Source organism: Papaver somniferum, chromosome 5 (genome assembly GCF_003573695.1).
Source record: "Papaver somniferum cultivar HN1 chromosome 5, ASM357369v1, whole genome shotgun sequence".
Classification (NCBI taxonomy): Eukaryota; Viridiplantae; Streptophyta; class Magnoliopsida; order Ranunculales; family Papaveraceae; genus Papaver; species Papaver somniferum.
Genome location: NC_039362.1, coordinates 109826103 through 109853934, shown reverse-complemented (window position 1 = coordinate 109853934; position 27832 = coordinate 109826103). Strand labels below are relative to the sequence as shown.

The 27832-nt window shown below is 39.2% G+C and overlaps 2 protein-coding genes across 2 annotated transcripts; one reads left to right on the top strand and one right to left on the bottom strand.

The window, feature by feature from the left end:
- Positions 1-20693: 20693 nt before the first annotated feature.
- On the top strand, positions 20694-23993 carry LOC113282397 (serine/threonine-protein kinase STY13-like). Its single transcript, XM_026531387.1, has 6 exons — positions 20694-21251; positions 22002-22123; positions 22434-22630; positions 22745-22919; positions 23217-23351; positions 23430-23993. The coding sequence occupies exons 1-6, from the start codon at positions 20996-20998 to the stop codon at positions 23634-23636; spliced, it is 1092 nt and encodes a 363-aa protein (XP_026387172.1). The 5' UTR covers positions 20694-20995; the 3' UTR covers positions 23637-23993.
- An 85-nt stretch (positions 23994-24078) lies between these two features.
- On the bottom strand, positions 24079-26712 carry LOC113282396 (peptidyl-prolyl cis-trans isomerase, chloroplastic-like). Its single transcript, XM_026531385.1, has 6 exons — positions 26133-26712; positions 25811-26010; positions 25035-25270; positions 24795-24937; positions 24600-24671; positions 24079-24503 (listed from the first exon to the last, which is right to left on the bottom strand). The coding sequence occupies exons 1-6, from the start codon at positions 26571-26573 to the stop codon at positions 24276-24278; spliced, it is 1320 nt and encodes a 439-aa protein (XP_026387170.1). The 5' UTR covers positions 26574-26712; the 3' UTR covers positions 24079-24275.
- Positions 26713-27832: the final 1120 nt, after the last annotated feature.

Here is a 27832-nt window from a genome sequence, read left to right as displayed (position 1 = left end):
GCTCAATGACTTGTATAAATAGGTTCTCCTCCCTATTTCCAACGGACAATACAGAAACCAAGTGTTAAAACAACGTATTCAAACACCCAGAGCTGATTGCTTACATTTTTTGCAAGCTAGATCATCTTTCTGATACAAGTCATAAACAGCCAACACCTTCACACTCTCAACACCTTCTTTGCTTGCCTCCCTAAGATCAACCCCATCTCCTTCACTTTGTGACCGAAGCAAGTATGGAACGGCCATTTCTTGGTTTAGGCCAGAATTGTACAGATTGATCTCTCGAATCAGAAAGCACTCCCGTGCAGTTCATTTGTTTAAGGTTTAGATTCGTTTCTCATCAACACACCCAAATTTACCAAAAACCGCAGAAACAGTTTTCACCCATAAACGATTGGCGACCACAGTGGGAGATTAATCTCTCGGTTGTGAAGTCAATTTCTTCAATACCAATTCAATTTTACTGATTTCGAAAATGGTGGATCTTAGGTCTGGATCAGCAACCAATCCTGACGGGACTAGCGCTGACAACACTCTCGGTGTTGATATCCCAATCAGTGGTGTCACCGTGCAACCAGTCAATGCCATCAATGCATCTCGTGGAATTACTTCCTCTACTACCAGCACCAGCGGTGCAGGAGGAGATATTCCATTGGGCGTGACACCTCCTATCACCAGAGCCAGAGAAACCGCAAACCCTGGCATATCTTCAAGTGTAACGCCTCTAGCCGTCACCAGAGCAACTGCCACTCCTCCATTGGGACGAGGAGCTGGAGGATCCAGAGGAGGACAACCCCCTATTACCATGGTGGATTTGATGGAGAGACAAGAAGTTCTCGCTAGGGCCCAAACGGACATGGCTACAACTCAGAAAGAGGTACTCACTTTTCTTAACACATTAACTGAGCGATTGCCACAAGAGCCGCGACAGCCCATGGAGCCAACAAGGAACGCATTCAACGCACCCGGAGACGGTACTTCAGCAGCGCGGGCCCACATGGACCTGATCAAAGAAACGATAAACGACATACTCGATCTCCTCATCAAGATGACATCAGATATGAGCGGTCCTGTCATGGAGACTCCTAAACTGGGGACTGATCCTCACAACGATCCTCCTCAAGTCAATAGTTTCACTATGAACCAGAGGCCGGTGGATCAGGAAGCGACTTCAGTGGAAAATTTATGCGAACTTTTACACCTCTCGAAGAATCAGCGGGCGGAGATGTTTGCTGCAATCAACCAGAGGAAGGTCACAACCGTGCCCTACATGTTACCGCATGCATCAAGGATTCAGAGTTCAAGAGGGCCCTTATCGACACAGGAGCGTCTTGGAATGTGATTACTCTCAAGACTCTCAGGACATCCAAGGTTCGCCCGGACAAGATCGTACGGAAGCCTACTACAATGACAGACTTCGAGGGAAACCAAACCAACACGTACGGGTATGTCAACCTGAATTTATCTGTAGGGCCCATCCAGTCAAAGGTGAAATTCGAAGTCATAGAAAGAGAGCCAGACTACCACATGATATTGGGGAGACCGTGGATTCATGACAGTAGGATTGTCCCTTCGACATATCACCAGTGCCTGAAGACTATGCTGAATAAAGAAGTCGTTTGTATCCCTGCATCCATGTCTCTCTATGCACCGATATGTGGAGTGGAATTGTTTGAACCAAGAGAAGCTCCGCAGGAAGGATCAAACAAAGTTCATTGCATCCCACTCCCCACGTGGGCGTCAATTCAGGAGGAGGACCGACTCGCATCATTGAGGGCTAAGCCCCACGATGCATCTTTACTGACAAGGTGTTCTTCTTCATCCGGTGAAGCCGCAACCCACGCTCACGCTAAGAGTGAACGAACGTTTGTGGAAAGCCGTGACCAGAAAAGGAAAACCGTATACTGACGCCGCTGTTAGCAATGAGCAGGAGAGACTGTTACCCAGTCTCCCCGCCCAACGGAATGCTACAACAACGAATATCCACAGGAAGAGGTGTTGGATGCTCCACCACAACTGCAAGACGGCACCAACTCCACAACTGATGATCTCGAAATCGTTAACATCGGGAATGAGGAATCTCCTAGGCCTATCTCCACCAGCTCAACCTTGTGTACGGATGAACGCACGAAGCTTGTACAACTTCTCAAAAAATACCAGGACATATTCGCTTGGACGTATGAAGAAATGCCCGGTCCAGATGAAAAATTGGTCACCCACCATCTACATGTCATACCTGGAGCCAAGCTGATCAAGAAATATCCGAGGCAATTCAGGCACGAGTCAGAAGAGCAAATCAAGACTGAGATTCAGAAGTTGCTTGCTGCTGGCTTCATTAAGCTCATCCATCATCCGACCTGGTTGGCTAATGTGGTCCCTGTGAAAAGAAAAACGGACATATCAGGTGTTGCGTGGATTTCAGAGACTTGCACAAATGCTGCCCCAAAGACGATTTTCCTCTACCTAATACTGCGTGTTAGTAGACTTCATCAGCGGACACGACATGTTCTTCTTTATGGATGGATATAGCGGGTACAATCAGATAAGGATGTACGAGCATGACGCAAGTAAGACAGCTTTTCGAACTCCTCTCGGAAATTTTTATTATACTGTAATGCCATTTGGTTTAAAGAATGCTGGTGCAACGTATCAACGCTCTATGACGGCAATCTTCCACTGGAGACGATACCTCAAGGGAGCAGCCTCAAGAAGATAACGATATCCACGCGTCATGTCGAGAAAGATCCGGGAGAATCACTCTATCAGACGATGGTGCATGTATATCGTGCTATGTTGGAGAATCTGCGGTTTTGGTCATCCTCTGGACTTCGTGAAGCTGTTGAAAGCTCATCTACAACAACATCTGCCCTGCTAGAAAGAACCAGGTTTGCCAGTAATTAAGAGCCTCATGATGTTCGTTACTCAACATACATCTCGCCAACATGCAATACAACCTTCAGCCTTCCGTAAGCAGTTTCGCTGAAGCAGTAAGAGGAAAGCCACCGAGATACAAAATCTTGCGCGTCCAAAATTGCCAACTTCAACTCTAGTACCACATGCACGACTGCCACAATGATGAAACAACGTCCAAGATATTCCATATCTGGATCAACGGTAACTACATCAATGAGAGACGCTTTCATAATTTGTCTCCCGTGGAAGAAGTAGTTGCGTTACCAAAGGAGATTGCACCTGGGATTTAAGAGGGTGCCAAGTTCGTGCAAGTTGCCACCACGCCTCTCCCTGTCAGTCTCTTCTGATCACAGCTGCTGCCAAGAACCCTCGTTGATTGATACCATCCAGAGCTTCACCATATCAACGACCATTACGTACAAAAGAGCCATCGGGTATACAAGATGGAGCCACATAGACCACGCTTGGGGACTGAGGCTCAGCATGAAATTCCTTCGCCGTCAGTCAAGAACTTCTTCAACACAAGAGAGATGGTCAATCAAGAAGCATGTAATTCGCAAGGGGGAACCAAACTGAAGTAGAGCCCGCTTCAACACTCCCTCCACCAGAAGCTGCTTCAACGCTCCTTCCAGCAGAAGCCGCTTCAATGCTCCCTCCAGAAGAAGCCGCTTTAACGCTCCAATGCTTTCTCTCTCTCTCTCCAGAAGAAGCCGCTTCAACGCTCTCCGAGACCTGCTCGCTCCAGAAGCTGCTTCAACGCTCTCCGGACCTGCTCGCTCCAGAAGCTGCTTCAACGCTCTCCGGGACCTACTCGCTCCAGAAGATGCTTCAACGCTCTCCGGGACCTGCTCGCTCCAGAAGCTACTTCAACGCTCTCCGGGACCTGCTCGCTCCAGAAGCTGCTTCAACGCTCTCTGCAGGACCCACATTCACATTTGAGCACACAAGGTACATTTTTGAGAAAAACAAGCACGCGTTAGGTCCAACGTTCGAGCGAAGCAGGTAGCAAGGCCGGTGTTTGGTCAAGGCAGTAAGACCGTTGTTTGGTCAAGATAGTAGAGTCGGTGTTTGGTCGAAGTAGCAAGGATGACACTCGAGCAAGCACATCAACCATACGGGCAAAGCAGGCACAATACAAGACCGACGTTTGAAACATGTACACAGTGGACCCGTGTTTGATCGAAGCATGCACAACTGCCCATGTTCGAAGCAAGCATGCTCACATTGGGTCCCACGTCCGGCCAAAGCAGGCGCGCATTGGACCCACGTTTAACCGAAGCAGGCACAGCAAGCCCACGTTCGATCAAGCAGGCGCATGATGAGTCCCACGGTTGAGCGCGGGTCCACATGCCTATCAAACAGGTGCAACAGAGTGACGTTTGGTCGAAGCATATATATGGTGGGGTCCACATCGTCCAGGGTTACATGCACGGTTTTCTATGGGAAGAGGAGCATACAAGTTCTATTCCCTTCTTGGATCAAATAACTGAAAGAGGAAACCGGTCCCACCAAGGTCGTGGTCACACCTGGCGTACTCACACTGACGATTGCCAACACGGTCGGCCAGAGTCCCTCCAGGTAAACTTCCTTTGTCTTTTATTTTTACGTTGTATACGTCACCATCTCATGCCTACCCCACAATAATGTAACCATTATGCGCTAGGCAGGGGACTTAATATTGATGATGGATTTTAGTTCAGGGCTAAAATTGTAAAAAAGAAAATTTGATACGCTGACATCCTGCAGAGGATAAAGCTGTTTGATAAGTGCTGAGTACCTCTTCACTTTACTAATTCACCTAGAATGGAGCATGTGGAAACAATCCCAGTATTCTGTGAATTAAAAACATAAAATTCATCCAAGATGGAGCATGTAGAAACAATCCCAAAAAACTCTGTGATTTTTTAGCATTATTTATAATGCATGATTAGCCTTGTCTTTCCTGTGATGTTCCCGCAGAACCCTCATTATTGGTGCGGCATGACGAATGAGTGTTGCTCTTAACAGAGTAACACGAATCTCAAAGTGTCAACAGTGAGGCATGCACGAAATACCCGTACATGCTACATCTCTCGGTGTGTTATACTAGCCCGATTGAGCATAAGTCTCTTGGTGTGTTATACTATCCCGATTGAGCATATATCTCTCGGTGTGTTATACTAGCCCCATTGAGCATATCTGGGCTGTCCATGTCAGTCTCAGAAACAATCACGACCACGCAAGTTGGCCGCATGATTTAACCATCCTATACGATCCTCAGCAGGAGCAGGCTACCACCTTAATGACCACCAGCGGGCCCGTTTTTGCCCTGGTCGGTCGAATACATACCACGCCTCCCAAACAATCATCGAATGCCAGCCTAAAGTAGGATGGTTGGGGAGCAGCTTGGAAAAGCTTGTACGCACAAGACTGCCAATATCGGTCTCAAAACAGATCGCGGTCGTCCAACTTCGGCAGAATGGTTGGACGACATAGATTGTCCCATGACCGGTTGGACAAGCATTGTCCTGCACACCGGCGGACCCCCTTTATACTTACCTAACCGACCATCTCACGACCTAGCCAGGGAGGAGCAAATGATTGCTGGAAGTTCGGCCGGCGTGATGCTTTAAGGGTCACAGGAAAGTACACTAGTGTCTTAAATTGATCACAACCATCCAACTTCACCGGCATGTTTGGATGGCTTAGATCAAGCCTATGACCGTGGGACAAGTACACACATGCTCACCACCAGCTCAATGTGGGTCCCACATGATCGTCCTCCCCAAAGGAGGAGCATAGCTTTCCAAACTGTTAGGTTGAAGTCGTGTACACACGACCGATCCAAAACCCTAATTAGGGTTTGCGGCATGTTACATGTGTCGCTAATTGATCACGAGCGTCCATCTTCGCAAGCATGGATGGAAGGTGTCGATGTAGACTTAAAAGGTCTCGAGCATGTCAATATGATCATCGTGGTCCCATCTACAAGCATGACCGATCGACCAAGGCCAATCATGGCTGAATGTCTCGAAACGCGCGCCCGAAGTAGGCATGTCGTGCGACTTCCAACTCCTTCGCGGCAACGAATTTCTGCCGCAAACCGATCTCAACCACTCAACTTTGTCGGACAAATTAAGTGGCTTAGATCCATCTTCATGGGACAGTGAGGTACGGATGTGTACACCGTAAAGCCGTCTACACGCATGCCCGGTCGGTCCTGCCAAATACGTCTCCCATGCTTGGATTCGACCAAGCTGAAGAGTGATGCTCGCGCACCTCTTCAAAACCCTAAAACTTCATCAACGGTCGCAGATGAGCGTCATATATCATCTCGTCCGTCCAACTCTACCAGCTTGGTTAGGCAGCCCAGGCTAGGAGTTAAATGGCCAATAAGGTGTCGTGGTGATCACCATCCGTCACTCTACCACATCATGTGATCGTCCAAGGGGGGGGCTTGCCTGCGCAGCCTCCAAACGATCACTTGAAGGTAGCTATGCATGCAGCTGTTTTAAGACGCTTAATCTGCGGCTTACTCCGATAAGCTTTAAAACGGCGATGCTTCATGCATATTCAATATATTCGATACACTACATGCATAGAATACACACGATATTTCATAAATATCGGTTTCCAAAATAACTTAGTTATTTAAACTAGCACTGTATGCTACCTTCTGTGGGTCCCACGATCCACACAATCGAGACATCAAGCATGTCACAAACTGGGGGATACATACTAGGGTATTGGTCTGGAGGTTTACAGCGTGCAGCGTGCAACACACCATCACAAGAACGTGTCAGGAAGACATGCACGGTTAGTGATGATGGGAGAAGTGGGAAAAGACTGATCGTGTGACACTAACACGACTCCACTACTCCATCGCTCCACTTCCTCCACTTCCCACGAGATATGAAGGTTAGGCTCAATGACCTGTATAAATAGGTTCTCCTCCCTATTTCCAACGGACAAGACTGAAACCAAGTGTTAATACAACATATTCAAACACCCAGAGATGATTGCTTACATTTTTTGCAAGCCAGTTCATCTTTCTGATACAAGTCATAAACAGCCAACACCTTCACACTCTCAACACCTTCTTCGCTTCCCTCCCTAAGATCAACCCCATCTCCTTCACTTTGTGACCGAAGCAAGTCTGGAACGGCCATTTCTTGGTTTAGGCCAGAATTTTATAGATTGATCTCTCGAATCAGAAAGCACTCCCGTGCAATGCATTTGTTTAGGGTTTAGATTCGTTTCTCATCCACACACCCAAATTTACCAAAAACCGCAGAAACAGTTTTCACCCATAAACAGTAGCATTGATTCCAAACCCTGATTTTGAAGACTATATAAAGGAGAAGTCTAGAAACTGGGAAACTTAATCCCCACACCTCATGTGTGATACTAGTTGCGACTAGAGTCAATTCTCCTTTAACCTTAGGTTTTTCACAAAACCCTGTAGGTTAACGACTTAAAGGCTTCATTGGGATTGTGAAGCCAGACCCAACTATATTCTCTGTAGTTGCGTGTTATGATCTTGCCATGTTCTATCATATTGAGTACTATCTTCTCTAAGATTTGCTCGAGATTGATTATCTGATAGGCAAGATAAAAAGTAGTCACAAACATCTCCGTCTCATCTTTTGTGATTCCACTATATCTTGTTGCGCTACCATACAATTAAGATTATTTTGAGGTGATTGATATTTCTAGGCTGTTCTTCAGGAATATAAGTTTGGTATATCAATTGGTTCATGTTCACCTTGATTTATCAAAAGACGGAACAAAGCTCATAGCTTTATCTGTGGGAGACAGATTTATCTATTCAATAGACTTTTCTGTGTGAGACAGATTGGTTTATCAAGTCTTCGTCTTTGGGTCGTAACAACTCTTAGTTGTGGGTGAGATCAGCTAAGGGAATCAAGTACGCAGAATCCGGCGTGGTTCTAGAGGCATAAGGAACGCGACTGTACCTTGATCAGTGTGAGATTGGTTTGGTCTCAACTACATTCTAGTCCGAAGATAACTTGGAGTAGGCTAGTGTCTGTAGCGGCTTAATACAGTGTGTTGTTCAAATCTGGACTAGGTCCCGGGATTTTTCTGCATTTCCGATTTCCTCGTTAACAAAACTTCTGGTGTCTGTGTTATTTGTTTTCCGCATTATATTTGTTTATACAATTGAAATTTCACAGGTTGTGTGTAAGTTCAATCAATTGTGAATCCAACCTTTGGTTGCTAATTAAATTGGCTAACACTTGGATATTGGTTTTTGACAACGTCCAAGTTATTTCTTATATTCAATCGGGCTCGCAAATTCCTATTTGTTTGATTGCGGATTGAATTGAGAAATAGAGATATAACTCTTTGATATACTTTTCTTAAGATTGAGTCTGACTGTCTAGTTGATTCTATTGAAAGTATATTGGGTGTGGTTGTTAAACCCCCGTTTTTCAGGAAGAACTACATTTTATTTTTGGTTCAGCTACCCAAACTAAAGAAGGACAAAATTGATTAAATAAATACCACAATTTACTCTTCCCTAGCTCTTCTGAGGTCCCTTAAATTCCAAAAATAAGACTTTCATTGTTTGTATTGGAGGTTTTTTGTACCTCCTTTTCCTTGATTTTTCCTAAAATTATACTTGATTGGATTTTGAGTTGAAGTTACCTTTAATTCAGTTGCTCATTTGTCAGCGTCATTTGCACTGGATGATGCTGGAGGAGATGGTCTTCGCACAACTCTACACCAAGAAGTAATTGGGACTCTTTCAGCTGAAACATAACCATTTTTTCCATCAATGAAATTGCATTCTCTTCAGCAATTTGAAGTAGTTTTTCTGGCCCTAAAGAAGCAACTTCCAAATTATTTTGTGTATTATCATTATTCTCATTTCCTGCATCATTTATTTCCAACAAAGGACTAAAAATTCCACCAGGAATATGAGAAACATTATCATTTTTTTTTGACATAGATCACTTATGTGAATTTGAGTGACATGAGACTCACATATACCAAATTTTTCTAATAATTGTTTTGGAACACTAGTATTTCCAACCACCTCATGAATAACCCCATCCCCTTGACTAACTTCATCTTCTTTATTCTTATTGTTCACAAATTTGCATTCTGTTGGAAAATGACCAACTATTTTGCATTTAAAGCAGAACTTAGGCAATTTAGTTAAAATGATACCTTGTAGAAAACCTCCATACCTAGTATTAATCCATATCTCAGTTGGAACATTTTTTGAAAGATCAATATCAATTAAAATTCTAGCATAATACCAACTTTCATACCTTAAAGTAGCTTCATCAACCTTTATAAGATTTCCAATAGCTTTACCAATGGTGAAAAGTGTTTTCTCATCCCAATATTCCAAACTCAAACCTGGAAAATGAAACCAAATCATTGTTGATGAGGTCCGTTGTTTTTCTGGCCGAAAATTAGGAATCCAGTTTCTTACTCTCAAAAATTGATCTAACACTTCCCATTTCCCTGATTTGATGTAGTTTATATTAACATCATTGTCTAATTTGATTGTAAATAAACATTTACCTAGTAGAACTCAACTGAGCTTGACCCACTAGTTTCCATTTCTTCCTTAATATAACATCTACATCCACATCCACAAATTTGATACGAAGAAAATCAAGTCGACCAATTAAACAAAACTTCCATGCTTCATACCTATCATCATCTTGATCATGAATCAAGTTTACAGATGGATGACCTTCATATTTTTGAGTAAGATCTACAATCGATGGAACCCTAATGGGATCTTTACTTTGATGCTCACAATTCATGTTATTACAATCAAACATACTAATTAATACTCATTATTGATAGATCGAATGAAAAACAACCGAAAACCTGATGATTTGCACTAAAAATGGAAAGCATTACGCTGAAACCAAAGAAAATTAAGAAGTAAATACACTGAGCATCAGCCAATTATTTGATTTTTTCCATTTGCTTTGATCCACATAGTAAAACTGTATTTTTTCTTTCCAAACCACTTCATAAACCATGGATATATGATGTTTGAAATATAGGAAGGTCGGCGAGCCAGTTCGCAAACCGTAGAGTTCTGAATGGGACAAATCTTATTTGAATTGGTGAAATATCCAACGGTTCACGACCCAGTCACGAATTGTAGATCCTAAGTTCAGGTCGTGGAAAATGAACCAGATTTCCATTCACCGAGCCATAGCCGATCAAACAAGACAGAGACACGGAGTTGGGCGTGGAAGACTTGAGTCCAGACACCAAGCTAAGAAGATTCTCGAGGCTATCATCTAAGGGGAGACTTGAAAACCATTCCCAGGTCGGTACAAGCACAAAGCGAGAAACTATTGAAATCCAGGTTGTCACGTGCTTAGTCATCTACATGTAATTGTCGTGTTCATGTCATGTATAAATGGACAAAAATGCTGATGATGTAAACAAATCATTATGATAATAAGAAATATACTTCAGATAATTCTCTCTCCCCTCTCTTTGATTCTCTTCTTGCCTCCATTAACCTCAACCGACTTAAAAGATAATTAGGAAATTCAGACCTAACATCATCGGAATCCTGATCAGAGATCAGAGAACAGAGTAGCAATCGAGATCGCATACCAAATAGAGGATTGCGATAGGAAATTTGTGAAGGTACGAGTTTGACGTATCTTCATTTGTTTCGAATACTTTTTTTAGAACTTCCTGATTGTTGCACATAATATAGATCATAATCTGATGCATGATTCAGTATAATTACTTGACAAACTGCATGATTAAGCATTATATGCTCAAGTATTGATGATCTGTGTGTTTATTAGTCCATATCATGATGATTCTGATTGAAATTGAACTTTCACATGCTGATTTTGATAATTTTCATAAATATTTCGACCTTGACTGGATCTATCGACCAATGGTAAAATTCTTGAAGAAAATAATTCCTCAAACCTGTATCTAAATCTTAATGATTCCTAATATTTTATGGCCAAAATCTTATTTTATTCATGATCTTGTATGAATAAAAATATCAGAATAGATTTCATAAATGTTTTAATAAGATCAAAACACGCGCGATTATATTATTAATTTAGCATCTTCGTCAACATAAGTATAAATCTGCATGAAACATGATGATATGATGATTGATTTACTTAGATTCGCACTCTTCATATAGAATCACATGTTTTTGGCGATCGAAATATCAAAACTCAACTACGGTTAGGTTTTCACTAACAGATCTATGATAAAAGCACGATAACTGTCATTTCCATTGAATATAAAGTGCTCGATCAATAAATCTTATACTACTTCTAAAAGAACGATTAAATATGACACCTAAATTCAAATAAAAAATGTTGATGATTGGTGACTCTAGTACGTAAAAATTAAGCAATGTTTAATCAATGGTTACCAAGTCAATGATTTTCCGCTAAAATGAAAGGCGGTGATCTTTCAAAGTCAGATCTAGTCAATGATTTTCATCTTGACCAAAAAGCTAAACTTATTGATATTCATCTTATCCTATCTGTGATTGTAAAGCTATACAGTGGAATGCCAACACATAAGCTATACATTGACATGCTTCGGTCAACCACAAGTTGTTCTAATAGGTCCAGTTGTGATACCTGAACAACACATGAGGCCACCAAGACTGCCAACTCCTACCACAACCGCTACGACTCCAGTGGTACAAATCTCAAGTGACATGCTTCAAGACCTTCTGAGGTCAATAAGCACCCTAGCTAGTTAGAACACCAATCGTACAACACCAAAGTTATATCTAAACAATCATCTGGAATAATCAGAGTCATATCTAAACATACCACCTCTCCCATTTCGGTCATCTTCGCTGAACCAGACACCAGACCATCAACAAAGAGACCTGGGGCAAGAACTCAAAAAATATAGCTCGTTATCCAATCAACTACAAAACTTGAGATAAGCAATTTCTGAATCTCCACCAACTGTCACAGTTGATCTGGTTCATAAATCAAGAGAATCTAAAATCGATAGAATGATGAAAGCTCAAGAGGAAAGAATAAAATTTATAGTTAGCAAATCAAAGGATGACCCAACTTATATGTTCAAAGAAAGTCCATTATCAAAAGAGATTCGTGATTTTTAATTACGATAAAAGTTTCATTTGTCGACTTTCAGAAGTTTCAAAGGGGATTCAGACCCAAACGAACACATATTTCACTATGGACAAATGATGGATTTGTACCTCGAAAACACATTGATACTAGCAAGATTTTTCCCAAGCAATCTACAAGAAGACGCTTTGACATGGTTCAGATGCCTCCCATCAATCTCGATCAGAACATTCGAGTAGCTGAAATCATTGTTCATCTAGAACTACTCTTATAACATCAAACAAGGAGATGTTCATGATGACATCGGCAAATTCAGTCAAGAGAAATTCCCAACTGAGTATATCTTAAGGCAGCACCCGCCCGAGTTGATAATGCACAAGAGAAACTCTTTTGCAGACTGTTCAAAAACGCCCTTGTTCAGGGAGAAATTCGAGATTCCTTCACATATCGCACTCTCGAGTCCTTATATGTAATTTATATCAGAGCTGGAAAATTCTTTAGAAGAGAACAATACAAATTTAATGTCCCCAGCACAGACCATAAGATATACTCATCTGGACAGACCTCAGGAGAAAAGAGAGCTCTCTCGCCCAAGTCCCCAAACCGGCAATAACAATTTTTTTAGAGAAGATTCCGAGCTGAAATGGAAAGAAGAGTCTAAGAACTTTCTAATGATGAATTCCACACCTGAGGTAATACTTCAATACATGAAAGATAAACCTTTCTTTCTACCGCCCAGAAATATGATAGCATACGGGAAAGAAAAATCATATTGCTCTTTTATCATGAAACAAATGGAGATCTCACCAAAAACTGCAAAAACCTAATAAGGTTCATTGAAAGCATGTCAAGATAAGGACGTCCGAAGAATTCATACTTCAAGAGCAAGGGAACATGATACTTCAACTGCAAAAACCTAATAACCGTTCTTGCGCAAGCCAACGGATATATCAACATGATACACACGGCACCAAGGGCTGAGACAGACCTACCACAAGATCCCACCGATAAAAAAGGAAATATCTGGAAGTAAATATCACAGGTATCCACCCTAGCTGCGAAGGATTGCTCCCACCTCCATATGACATAAAGTTCAAAAAAAAGGACCTAGATGGGGCACCTTCCCACATTCTGACGCACTGGTGGTCGATCTCGTCATAGATGGTTGGGATCGTCGAAAGATTCTAATTTACCAAGTATCCACATGTGATATCATACATCTACAAGCATATGAGAAGATAAAGCTGAAAGGAGATGGTGTCCTGAAAAGCAACGGCTCAGCCATAGTGGGCTTCAACGCTCGAAGACTTATTTTATGGGAGAAATCACTCTCACAGTCGAAGTTGGCCCAATCAAAAAAAATGTGGCTTTCAGAGTACTAAATACCAGATCACCATACAATGCCATCCTGGAAAGAGGTTGGATCCACATAATGCAAGCTCTCCCCTCCATGTATCATCAAAAGATGAAGTTTATGACTAACAAAGGTGAATACGTGGTCAAAGGAAACCAAGCTATGTCGAAAGAGTTATTTGTTCTATCACTCATCCAGTAGGAAGACCCACATGGAGGTTCTAGGGGATAGCAATTACAGCTGTCAGGAAAAATTTCGAAGCTCCTGAAAGCCGAAGCAGAATATAATTACCTGGCAGAAAAACAACAGTATAACCAACAGATTCTAGCAGTAAATCCTGAAACACAAGAGGACCTGGTCAGCTTACCAGAAAGAAAATTCAAAGAAGAGGTATTAGTTGAACTACTAGAAGAAATTAATCTGAGTTTTATATGACGAACCAAAAATAATCTACCTGGGAAAAGATCTAGTGTATGAAGGACCTGCATCAATTTATCAAGGAGAATGCAAACCTCTACGCATGGAAAATAACATATATGGTAGGAATCGACCCTAGTATCGCTTGTCACTCTCTGAATATTATCTTAGACTTCAAGCCAGTGAAACAAAAAGAAAAGAAAGATAAAACATAAACTGTATGATGCAGTCCAGGCAGACATTCAAAGAATGTTGGAAGCCAAGATCATAAGAGAATGCAAATATCCAGACTAGATATCAAATATCGTGGTCGGAATGAAGAAGAATTACAAAGTGAATCTGCATAGATTTTACTAACTTAAATAAAGCGTGCCCCGAAGACAGCTACCCTCTGTCAGACATAGACAAGACGGTAGAAGCAGTCCTAGGGTATGACAGGCTCTCCTTCATGGACGGATACTCATGGTACAATCAGATACCAATGAATCCGGACGAAGAGCACACTGCATTCATCACAAATAATGGACTATAATATTTCAGACCAAAGCGCATGCGCTAAAAAATGCAGGGTCGACCTACCAGAGTCTGGTCAACAAAATGTTCATAGACCTCATCAGAAGCACAATGGAATGCTATGTCGATGACATAGTCGTGAATAACAAAGAGCCATAAGACCATACAAAGGACCTGCACAAGATCTTCACCATCCTCAGAAAGTACAACATGAAGATCAATCCTTTAAAATGTACTTTTGAGGTCCAGAGTGGGAAACTCCTAGGTTTCATGGTTACAAGAAAAGAAATTGAAGTTGACCCGCTAAAAATCAGAGCAATATTGGAGATGAAACCTCCAACCTGCAAAAAGGAGATACAACATTTGGCAGGAAAGATGACAACACTAAACAGGTTCATTTCAAGATTGTCAGATACATGCAGGCCATTGTTCAATCTAATCCTCAAGCAAAAAGACTTCAATTGTAACGAGAAATGTCAAATATCTCTTGACAACATTAAATTTTTTTATCCTCTCCTCTTGTTCTGTCAACACCAACCAGAGATGAAAAACTCTACATCTACATTGCAATAACCCAAAGCGCAGTAAGTGCAGTACTACTCAAAGTAGAGGACAATAAATAAAAACCAATCTACTTCATCAGCAAGTCACTCACAACACCAGATTCTAGGTACTTACAGTTGGAAAAGGTGATTTTCGCTATCTACTTCTCATCTATAAAGCTAAGACCATACTTCTTGAGCTGGAAGATAATTGTGGCCACGGAGTACCCAGAAAAACCGGGAGATTGCGAAGTGGGGAGTCTACTTGAACCAATTCACCATTGGGTACAAGAACAGGAAGGCCATTAAAACACAAGTTGTAGTTGATTTCTTAGCTGACTTTTAAGTGAGGATCTAAATTTTGACAAAATGTTCAGCTAAAATTAGCCATAAGTGCATCCAGAACCTGAGGAAATACCGGATTGTGAAGACTCCTAACTAGACACGCTCTTCGAATGATTAGGATTTTATTGCAACCAATCATGGGAGGTATTCACTCCATGCTTGGGCAAGCTAGCCTTCGACCAATAGGAGTCAAGATACTATGCTTTATGCCAAATCAAGCCAAAAAAAAAGTTCATGTCTTCACATGAATTTGAGTCTACTCATGAGCCAAATACCTGAATTTGTGTGCTTGCACGTAATTGGATGAAATAATTAAATTTTGTGGATTGACACAAAATTGGGTGAAATAAAAAAAAATTGTGTGTTGGCACAAAATCGTTAAATTTTATTATTCTCGTGTCTAGGACGATAACTACGTGGTCTTGTTAACATAGTTATGATGCTCTTGATTAGGTACCCTCATGTATAACTTGATCAGACACTTCAGTGAATCCTTGTTGTTCAACTGAGAATGAACATTAATGTTAGGTAAGCTTTAGGAGTTCAGCTGGGGAACATAACACCAAAAATATTTGATAATCAAGTATTGAGGGAGAAATCCCAAAATGACCGTTATCTCATTTTCGATCGATTGGTAAAATGACCATTTTTGCTCTGGTCCAAAACTTGATGAATATGACTTTTCACATTAAATTATAAAATAACCGTTTTACCCCTATAATATAAAATTATCATTTTACCCCTGGTTTGAAAACTCATTCAAAATGACTGTTTTACCCTTTATCAAAATCCACTATCAACAAATACTTACTCTCGCTGGATTATTTGTTGTAGGTATATGTGATTTTGTTATCCTACCCATATCAGTAAATGCATCAGGTATTTTATTTGCAATCTTTTGTAAATGTATGATCCTTTGAACCTTACGTTCACATTGGTTTGTACGAGGATCAAAATGGGCTAATGATTGTGTATTCCATGAAATTTCATGGCGTTCCTCAAACCTTAGTTTTTCCGACTCATCAAATTGGCAGTCAACAAATTTTGCCTTAAAACGTTTCCTGTTTGAGGCCCTAAATAACGAATGATAGATGGAGAGTCATAACCAACATAAATGTCGAGTCCACGCTGAAGACCCATTTTCGCTCTCTGATGCGGAACATACACTACACAACCAAAATTTCTAAGATGGGAGATATTTGGTTGATGCCCATGTACAAGTCGTACAGGTGAGTACTTTTGATAGCTGGTTGGTCTGAACCAGTGCTGCAACATGTAATATAGCATGACCCAATGTTGTAAATGACAATTTAAACCTTAAAATTAATGGTCAGGCTATCAATTATAAACGCTTAATAAAAGATTCCGCTAGACCATTTTGAGTGTGCACATGAGCAACAAAGTGTTCAACATCGATAACAATTGACATGCAATATTCGTTAAATATTTTAGATGTAAATTCACCAGCATTATTAAGACTGATACTTTTGATAAAAAAAATCTGGAAAGTGAGCTCGTAGTCTAATAATTTGTGCAAGAAGACTTGCAAATGCAATGGTACAAGTCGAAAGTAAGCAAACATGAGACAATTGTATGGAAGCATCAATTAGAATCATAAAACAATGAAATGGTCCACACGAGGGGTGAATTGGTCCGCAAATATCACCTTGAACGTGTTGCAATAAATTAGGTGATTCAATGCCAACTTTTATTAAACATGATCTAATGATTAATTTTTCTTGATAATAACTATTGCATGGACACTCTATAGTAGATAAGACTTTTAGATTTCTTAGAGGATGTCCGCGCGAGTTTTCTATAACTCGATGCATCATTGTTGATCCCTGGTGACCTAACCGGTCATGCTTATGTTTGAAAATATTGGAATTAGAAGTCTTTGAATGATTCACAAGATGTTATTCGATTAGGATAGTATGATACAATCCAGTAGATATAGTAGGAAGCTTTTATAATACTTGTTTCTTTCCGGAGACAATCGTAGTAATACACAGATACTCTATGTTGGACTCATTTATTGTTCAAAATGATACCCATTAAGACGAATATCTTTAAAACTTAACAAGCTTCTATTAGATCTATTTGAAAATAAGGCATCGTGAATATGGATGTTTGTACCATTAGGTAACGTTAATAAGGCTTTTCCACAACCCTCAATAAGATTAGAAGTCCATGATATTATACTAACACTAGCCATAGCTAATGTTAAATGAAAGAAAAACAGTTTACGTATCACGAAGAATTGTATGGGTCGAAGCATTATCCACAAGACATGCACCAATACCCATATTCCTTTAAAAGATAAAAACGATATAATAAGTAGAGGAATGAAATTCATAAAAAAAAATAATATTAATTAAATATAAAATAAATAATGAATCAAATGATCGTAAAAGAAACAATTAAGATGCAAAGAATAAAATTGATGTCAAATAAGATGAAAGAAAGAAAGAAATTTTATTTTCTTCCTTGAGACGCCTAAGACCATGTTAGAACCCATTTTCACTCATACAACTGTCACAAGGAATAGTATTTGCTTTAGAGAAGCGCACTGAACCACTAAGGTAATATTGATGATTTCATAAAAATAAATCACTACTTTGTTCAACATCTAGAAGGCATGAAATTAAGTCATAGTTCCTTTCAAATTTGTTCTCTATATTGTTGTTGTAGTTAATTATTTGAAGTTGAGATGCGAAGAGTAGAAATCATGTTTTCCAAAAGATCACGTTGAGTTATAGTTTCTCTGCAAAAGTTTAAGTAAGAAACAACTCGATAAAGGGATGAAATGTATGCCCTAACGATCTGAAAATCTTGCAAACGCAAGTGCATCCACTCATCTCTAGCACATGGAAGAATGACAGTTATCTGATAATCGTAACGATCTTTTAGACTTGACTATATAATATAGGGGTCTTGCACCGTAACGTTCTGGTCTCTTAATGTTTCATCGAGATGACTTTGAAGAAAAAATATCGCTTTGGAATGATTTTCTAGTGATTCGTTATTGTCTTTGATAATTGTATTCGTTAGTGTTATGACTTTGAGACGCATTTCGGCGTCCGAAATCCAAGATGCATAGTTTTTTCCAGACATATCCCAGACATCAAAATCTATCTTGAAAATTTTAGTTGACATTCTCGATCAATTGGTGGAGCAACGTGCATATGATGTGTTGTAATAGATAAATAAATAGAAAAGTAGAGAAGAAGAGAGGAAGAATTTTTATTGAATGACTGAAATAAACAAATATTAATGTCTCTATTTATAAGGCTAGACACAAGAGCATCCGGTAATAAATGAGATTTTCCCGAGATATTATTAATTAGAATACACGTCTATAACAATTGTAGTAATATGAAATTACATGAAATAAACAAGAAAAAAAAGCTCTGATTTATTAGAGATGAGTTACATATATTATATAAGTTTAAACCTCTGTACATATAGCTATGAGGTAAACCATGATTACATCTATTTGTGTCGTACACATATAGGCACAAGGCCCTATAATAACATAGTGTATTAAATTTAGTCATTCCTATAACAATATTGGCAATGGAGGTACTCCTATTGGCAACAATGTTTTTATATACATATGACAAACTAGATAATTTTTCTAAGAATCGATCGTGTAAAAACAAATATTATTATTAGTGTCAATTATTAGATGATTGTTACAGGTGAGTACCAACTTCGCTAGGACTAGTACCAAATATTTTTATGGGAAAATGTATGAACCCTCGTTTGAAATATGCTAGATGGAATTACCCCTGTTTTTAAAAACTTTTCAAAAGTACCATCACAGTTAAATTTTCCATCCAAGTTAGTCAACATTAGTTTACTTTTCTAAATTTTATTGATTTACCTTGTAGTAATTGCCATGTTTACCTTCTACGTCATTTTTCAGGTTTGTCGAGTTCGGTTCAGGATCGTTTCACCGTTTACAGGTTCGTTACATCATCACCCTATAAGGTTTATCATTTCCATGTATTTTAGGGGGTTTTGGTTGGTGGAGAATCGATTTTCTGTAACACTCTTCAGGTTCATCGATACCAATTAAGGATACATTGCATTCAGGTTCGTCGAGCCCTCTTCAAGATCGTTACATCACTTTCACGATCGTTGAATCATTTACCTTCCCGCCAAGGAGATGTTGTTCATGGGTAAATAAGACTTTAATGGATATGATAACTGCCACCTAACACTTAACTGGATGGAATCTGTTATCTAAAAAAAACTGTCAAAAAAAGATTACTTTTGAAAAGTTATAAAAAACGGGAGGGCTTTCATCTTCTGTATTTCCAAATGGGGGTACTTTATCGAAATCCCTTATTTTTATATAGATCGATACCAACTCTAACAAAACTGGTACCCACATTTAACCTTTAACCAGAAGCGGAGCTAGTGTAGTGAATTGCACACCCTCTCAAATTAGCTCCCATGCCTAGAATTCTTGATATTTTGGGCTCCCAAGCCTATTTTTTACTATTTTGCGCCCTCTAACAATACTTTGCTTCTCTTGGCGAAGTTTCTAGCTCCGCCTCTGCCTTTAGCAATCCTGAATCATTACCTCATCTACACGACTGATATATATATTTTTTTTTCTTTTTTTTTTTCTGAGTTATAAGAGCGTCCACAGTGGGCGATTAAACCCAAATATTTGGTCTTTTAAACAGACGTAGTGGAACGTACTATCGATCAAATTTTGATCGACGACTAAAACCCAGAGTATATTTGGTCTGGGACCAAGACTAAACCCAAATATAGTCGAGCGTTGGTATAGTCCACGCCCCACCACCAAGCGTTGGTATAGTACACGTCCCACACCAGGCAGACGTATAATCCACGCCCCACATCAGGCGTTGGTATAGTCTACGCTCCACATGGGACGTACGCAAAGTCTACGCCCCATTTTTTTTTTTTAATTTTGTATGGGGCGGGCATTATACCCCCTCCCCATTCTTTACAAATTCAAATTGCATGGGGCGGGCTTAATACCTCCGCCCCATTTTTTCTATTTCTTTTTTATTATTATTTTTTTTGAATCTTTCTTACCCGGGCGAACGTATAGTCCCCGTCCCACACCAGGCGTTGGTATAGTCCACGCCCCACACCAGGCGAACGTATAATGTACGTCTGATCAAATTTAGTCTTTTCATCGTAGCGTCACACCCCAGACTAAACTCAAAATTTGGTCTTTTTTCCCCTCTTTGGTCTTTGGTTATACTCGCACCATTGCAGTTGCTCTAAGGGGTCATAAGACTCATAACTCATAAGGGCCGTTGACTTGAATACCTAGCCAATGAATAAGAAGGTACACATGAAGCTGAAACCGCCAGACAATCCAACTTCCCCACTTAACCAAAAATACATGTACTATTTAGTACCAGAAGTAGTAGTAAACACAGAGAAGAAAAACAAAGAAAGTTTTGACAAGAGTTATTACTTATCGAGTGAGAAAATGTCCCTTTTTAAAGAGATAGAGAAGAGGGGAGACCAAGGTGGGTCAGAAACACAAGTTTTGTTCAGGCAATCCATGTGCCCACATGGATGACGATAGAGAAAAGAAAAGAACTGCTACAGCATGAAGTAGTAGTAGTGTAGTAGTAGCCTAGTAACAGAAAAGACCAGTAGAAGAGAGAACAAACCCAAACCGAAAACTTAGTGGTAAACTCTATTCTTTTTTTGTTGCATCCAACAAAAATAGTAGTTACTCTTTGTCTTTGTTGTTCTTAAACCAGAAAAATAGAATCTTGAGTTGATTGAGAGAGAGAGAGAGAGAGAGAGAGTGTCTGTGGGTTTGATTGAAAGAGATGAAAGAAAATAATGATGGGTTTGTAAGAGCAGATCAAATAGATCTGAAAAGTTTAGATGAACAACTTGAAAGACATCTTAGTAGAGCATGGACTATGGAGAAGCAAAGAGATGGAACAGCTACTGGAGGAAATGATAGAGCTGGCCGGGAAGAATGGGAGATAGATCCAGCTAAACTTATTATTAAAACTGTTATTGCTCGTGGTACTTTTGGTACTGTTCATAGAGGCATTTATGATGGCCTTGATGTTGCCGGTAATTTTACTACTAAACACCATTGATCTCCATTACTTTTTTCTGTGTGTTCTTTTTTCAGCTCTCACTCAATATCCTAACAACAGTCTGAAACTTGTTTAGTTTTACATTTTCTGTTAAAGTACTTCTCTCTTTGTTTGAAGTGATTGACATGTTATTTGCTGATAAAAATTTGGTCTATTTTGCGTACCCCATTTGGACTAATTTCTCAGAACAGTATTGTGAGATACTCTATGGGGTTAATATTTAGAACTTGGTGTTAAGATTGGGTTGATCTTTTAATTTCAGAAATGAGCTATATAATTTTTCATTGGTTAGCATATAGAAAAAAGTTCTGCTTTTTGTAGTAAATGTGTTTGTTTTTATTTCTATGGACCGGTAAGTAGTCTTGTGAATATAAGTTAGTAAACCTGTGATTCACGGGATTGGATTGCGATTAGGATGTAACACGACCCAATGGCGATTTACTAATTTACCTTTGCTGCGGAACTTTAATGTGATCTCATTTCTCAACTGACAACTGATGCACACCATTTATGAATGTGACCCTTTGGATAATAGCAGCACACCCACCTTCAGATGAACATTTTATCTGCAAATCTTTTTGTAATGTTTTTATTTGTATAAATTCCTAATCATGTCTCTATTGAAAAGATTCACAATACACCAAAATTGAATGTTAACTGGCCCAACTGTTTTGTTTTTGACATCAGTAAAAATAAGTTGCGATCCTCTTGTTATCATCTGCAGTTAAACTGCTTGACTGGGGAGAAGAAGGCCACAGAACAGAATCTGAAATTGCTTCACTTAGGACTGCTTTCACCCAAGAAGTTGTTGTGTGGCATAAACTAGATCATCCCAACGTGACTAAGGTAACAGTCAATACTCTGCGATTAGAATCTTGTTAGAGTACTTTGATGATTGCATCTGGTGAACCGTCTAAAATAGTGTGTCAGATATTGGCAATTTTTTCTTTCTTGTTGCATTATCTACTCTAACGGTTTCATGTTGACAGTCTTGATGATTTGTGATACTATTTTATCTGGAAGTTTCTCATTGCTTGGTTCTCCATTTGACATTTGGATTGCTTTCGATCACGGAATGTGTTTTGCAATTGAATTGGCTAGTCTTTTTTTTTTTTTTTCCTTCAAATGTGGCTGATTCCTGGTAAATACTTTTCAGTTTATTGGGGCTACAATGGGTAATTCAGGGCTGAGCATACAAAGTGACAGCGGTTTCATTGGGATGCCAAGTAATATTTGTTGTGTTGTTGTTGAGTACCTTCCTGGTGGTGCGCTCAAATCTTACCTCATAAAGAACCGCAGAAAGAAGCTGCCTTTTAAAGTTGTTGTTCAACTGGCTCTAGATCTTGCGCGAGGGTAAGTATATTTTCCTCTTCATAGATTTATTTTGCAACCCTAGTGACTTAATACTTGTTTGATTAAGAAATCCTTTGTTGCTTTAGGACTTAGCAAGTCATCTCTCTTTTTTAGGTTGAGTTATCTTCACTCGAAGAAGATTGTGCATAGAGATGTCAAGACAGAGAATATGCTTTTGGATAAGCAGCGTACAGTAAAGATAGCTGACTTTGGGGTTGCTCGTGTTGAGGCTCAAAACCCTCATGATATGACTGGCGAGACAGGAACTCTGGGTTACATGGCTCCTGAGGTATGATAGTCAGATTCGAATAAGATTTACTATAAATCCGGAGAGTTCCTTTATTAACTTCTCCGTTTCTGTTTGTAAGTAGCACAAAGGTTTATCATCTTAAGAAATTAGTGGTAGGGGGAGTTACCCAGTAATGTCACAAAGAAAAAAAGAAAAAATCAGTACTGATCCAAGAATTATCTCAGAGGAAAGAAACGGAACAAGGCCCCGCTAAGAATTCATTGTATCGGTTATCTATAGACTTCCATGTCTTGTTTATTTTAACAAATCACGAGTTAATGGGCATTGTTGATACAGGTATTAAATGGCAACCCGTACAATAGGAAATGTGATGTATACAGCTTCGGTATATGCTTGTGGGAGATATACTGCTGCGACATGCCGTATCCTGATTTGAGTTTCTCAGAAGTGACATCAGCCGTCGTCCGTCAGGTACAGATTTCTCAACTGCTTGATTTGAGACAGCACTCGAAACCTTAAAACTCATTAAGCTCTGTTTTGAATTTACAGAATTTGAGACCAGAAGTACCTCGTTGTTGTCCTAGTGCTCTATCAAACGTAATGAAGAAATGCTGGGATGCAAATCCTGACAAGCGGCCAGAAATGGACGAGGTTGTAACGTTGATAGAAGCCATCGACACAACAAAGGGTGGTGGAATGATCCCTGCTGATCAGGCTCAGGGTTGTTTATGTTTTCGCAAAACACGAGGCCCCTGAAAGAATTATTCCTTGGAGCAAAGGCATAACAAAGTGGCGTATGGAAAGCTCAGGAAATAATTGGGATTTGTATTTAAGGAAAAAAATTGTGATGTCAAAGTAGAGAGAACTTGATGGATTCATGCTGAAAGAGAGAAAAGATCTCTTCAACATCTCCTAGGATGATGGTGTAAAGCTTTTTTTGTTTTGTTTTGTTTCTTTCTGTGTTTATTGTGTATTTTCATTGAAGTGAGTCCAGTTCTATGATGTACCGGCTGGTTCTCCCCTATTCCGTAAGATTAGCTTCTGTGTTCCATTATTATTATGGTGATGATCCGACCATTTTTAAGTAAAAAGAACTATTTTCATTCCTCGGAATACATTGATTTCTCTAACAGCTTTCGTTGGCAAATTGACTACAAACAAAAACATAAACTGAACTGCCGAGCTTTAACACATGAAATTATGACAATGGCAAGAATTGACTTGAACCAAATTTAACTTAAATTTAGAAATATACATACTCAATTACAAAATTATTGGGGTTGTAAGAATAACCGACTAAATATTACAGCACATCCAAGAAACTTTGAGGACACCGGTTCAGTATGGATCTTTGGGAACACCAATTCATTAATTTTACAGAAATTGTGAAGGTTTTTAACCTGCAATCTTGTAAGTTGGATTGACTAAATTATCAAGCCCGGATACAACTTGTATGGATTCAATAACGTCCCCAACCTTTAGATCTGCCAACAAATCCTCATTCTTTACGACATATCCAAACACTGAATAGCGTCCATCCAATATGTTGGCATTACTGGGAGTCAATTCACTTTCTTTCAAAAGCCAAAATACCTGGCTTGAACCTGAATTATCTTCAAATTCCTACTCCAGCAGAAGTGAGAAAAGAAGTAAGCTTCAAGTCATCAATGCTAACGTAAATATGTCAATTACAAGATTAGTATGAATCTGACTACTTACTTCTCTAGCCATAGCCATAGTTCCGAACGCATTGAAAGGAAGCTTTGTTTGAGCTTTGTATTGACCAAGCTCCTAAATAAGAAAAAAAAACAAAATTATAAACATATAAGCAGTAATCACAACAAATCAGATGATACATAGCAGTGTACAGGTCTTAGAGTTTGGTATTTTCATCACTTGAATAGATAAGCTTACTTCTAACGTTTCACCGTAAACAGGAGTTTTTTCGCCATCAACCATGATTTCCAATGGTATTGTACGTGGTTTTTCTGTACTTGGATCAATGAAACCCTCTGCAGGACCCTCAGGATCCCCAGTTTGAACCACAAAGCCATCCGCTGTAGAAACAAAAGAGAAACTTAATCGATGAATCACATTATCAAACCATGAAACTACTGAAAAAGGATCCCAAGTTTTATTGTTACAGTTCGTTACCTCTTTGGATTTCCATGCCGTCGTAGAAGTGTCTTTCAACCAAATCTACAAAGTTCCCAGCAGTCACCGGGGCATTGTAGCCATCCAGCACTATACGGAATACACATTCCTCCAAGTTAGCATTGTCCTTGACTTTCACTTTCATATCCACAGCTGCCCTCCCTTTTAAAAGAGGCATGCTTCTATATTCTTCAGGCACTTTGTAAGGGAAACCATCGACCATATCCTCTTCCACACTGCAGAAAGCCAATGCCCCAGGAAGATCTCAGCTGCAGTCAATGACAAGGGTATATATGAGAGCGGGTTATCTTTTACCCTTTTTTTCTTTGTTCTCAATGTTTAACAACAAAATAGGATTTCTTTTCCAACTAGGAAACTAATAAACCAATATTCCCGTCAAAGATTGATCCTACATTTTCATCCATAATAGACGACAAGTAGACTAGTCGCGGTGATAAATTTACTAGTAGACACCTAAAAAGAACCACATTGATTTGTAGTATGTGTATGCAATGAAATCCGTTATTGCTGAACTCAAAGCTAGCTTGGTGACCTCTTTCTTGTTTCTCCTACTGTAGTTTGCTATTGAAGTCTATATAGGTGAATAACTTTCATGGCACTGAGTATATGAGATTAGAAACCAACAAACTGGATACATGGAACTTGATTGTAAGAGTTTTACTAAATAGAGTGGAATAAACTGCTTCACTTAGGCCGGAGTATATATAAAAAAAAAAAAAAAAAAATTGGGAACAGACTGAGTGGTTAGTGCTCACCCTCCAACGTATGAGAGCAACTCCTTCTGTTTAGGTGCAATTTTATCCCTACTCTTGTCCAAAATGATCTGTTCAAATTCATCCATCCCAGCTTCCAATTTATCAAGCATTTCCTTGCCATGGTCTTTCTTTGATTCCGCAACACCTGCGAGAATCAAACTTTTCCCCTGCTTGAGTGCCCGCGATGCCTGCTTCAAATTCTATGAAGTTGCACAAACACAGAACCATCATCTCTTAGAAACATTTCGCTCATACAACAACAATTTCACTAATTTTATCATTCACAAAATACATTCGAGAAAAGTACAAGGTTCTTTCTTACTCTCTCTGCAGAATCTAGTGCTTTAGTCCCGGAAACCTTAAGACTCTCCGTAATATCTTCAAGTGGCTTTTGTACTTCTCGGATAGCTTTATTATCAATCGGTAAGGCGTACCTTAACAACGCTTCCGGGTCTTTTATTGGAGGTCCAGATATTAATACAGACAGATTGGGGATAGCAGGACCGATTGGAGTAGCATTAGCAGTCCAATCCGGAACTGCAGTAACTAAGCCAATTGCTAATGCTATAGAAATCGCACATTCTTTTAAAGGAAAACTACTCCGAGAAGTTGAACTTCGGAGAGAACATTGAGGACTAAATTGATGAATCCGTTTAGATCTGTTAATATGAGGATGATGATTAAAGAAATGGACTGGTTTAGTTGAAATTGTAGGAATGGTACGTCCTGAAGTTGAGTAATGACAAGAAAGAAGAGCTGCCATTAGAAGAAATTTAGGTGTTTTTTTCAGGAAATTGGAAACAACATTTAGGGCGTTGAAGATGACTGAGACGTTAGTTTTGAGTTTAGACTGGGTAGTGGGTAGAGAGGAAGAAGGATAAGGCAATATTGGAAGAAGAAAATCGTGATCGTTGAACCTCACGCTTTGGATAACAAAGATAGAATATCCAAGAAGGAAAAAAATATATCCTTTGGGTGACGAGTGAATCGATCGCGCATTCTAGTTGCACTTTGCACTGAAGTCGAGATCAGCGGCATCAGCCTAGTTAGCAATTCGGGACAAAAATTCGGTGCGGCAAAAATCGGATATTATTCGTTCGAGTAACAAAACTACTCATAAAAACTCAAGGTGACCAAATTTGTGGTACAAAAACCACACTCAAATGTTAGGGTTCATTAAAACTTCATTTTAAACTAAATTGATACAAAACCCCTAAATTTTTAAAAAATGGATACAAAAACCCCAAATTTCAAAATTGGTTTCATCGAATTTTATGATGAAACCAAAAATTGGTTTCGTCAAATTCTATGAGGTTTCATCAAATTTTATGATGAAACCAAATTTTGATTTCATCAAAATTTTGTTTTTTGGGGTTTTTGTGTTACTTTTGTTTTGGCGGGTTTTTTGTAGATGGATAGTGACACCTTTGGGGTTAACTCGCAGAGTTTGAGTAAATTGCAAATTCGGTAAATTATGTAGTATTGGAAGAAAAATCGGAAATGTGTTAATTCATTTTCAATTATGCGCTTCCACTAAAGTCTATGACATTTTCATTTTATCCTAAAAATAGGCAAAATAGAAAAAAGAGACACTATCTTTTTCCAAAAATCATAAAAAAAATGGTGAATGATTGTGTTAGGTTCTACGTTTAGTAATTCTAGATTTCTAATTACGCGTATATTTGGATAGCAAATCAATCTCAAAAATAGGGGGAAAAAATAGTTGGCTTCATAAAAGATTTCCCTTTTTATTTTTAGATGTCGACCTCAGATTTTACTGCCGATCGTAAATTGAAAATAAATTTTTGAGCATGCTCTACAAAAAGTCAAACCCAGAAATTAGAAGCAGGAGTCGATCCTAGAAGTCGGAAACAAAAACAATTTGCATCACAAACTAACTTTTTTCTTTCTAAAAGTTACTCTGAAATTGTGTGCCCAAATTAATTTTTGACTAGTTTGCTTCTAGAAGTCGAACAATAATTTCTAAAATGATATTCAAACAGGCCAATGGCAATTTCATAG

What these genes read in the sequence shown, in the direction of transcription:
- LOC113282397 (XM_026531387.1), top strand. Translation starts at nt 20,996, where the DNA reads ATGAAAGAAAATAATGATGGGTTTGTAAGAGCAGATCAAATAGATCTG. An exon ending in TGATGGCCTTGATGTTGCCG is followed by an intron (nt 21,252 to 22,001) that starts GTAATTTTACTA and finishes TATCATCTGCAG; the next exon opens with TTAAACTGCTTGACTGGGGA. An exon ending in ATCATCCCAACGTGACTAAG is followed by an intron (nt 22,124 to 22,433) that starts GTAACAGTCAAT and finishes AATACTTTTCAG; the next exon opens with TTTATTGGGGCTACAATGGG.
- LOC113282396 (XM_026531385.1), bottom strand. Translation starts at nt 26,573, where the DNA reads ATGGCAGCTCTTCTTTCTTGTCATTACTCAACTTCAGGACGTACCATT. An exon ending in TTGCTCTCATACGTTGGAGG is followed by an intron (nt 25,271 to 25,810) that starts GTGAGCACTAAC and finishes GGCTTTCTGCAG; the next exon opens with TGTGGAAGAGGATATGGTCG. An exon ending in CGGCATGGAAATCCAAAGAG is followed by an intron (nt 24,938 to 25,034) that starts GTAACGAACTGT and finishes TTGTTTCTACAG; the next exon opens with CGGATGGCTTTGTGGTTCAA.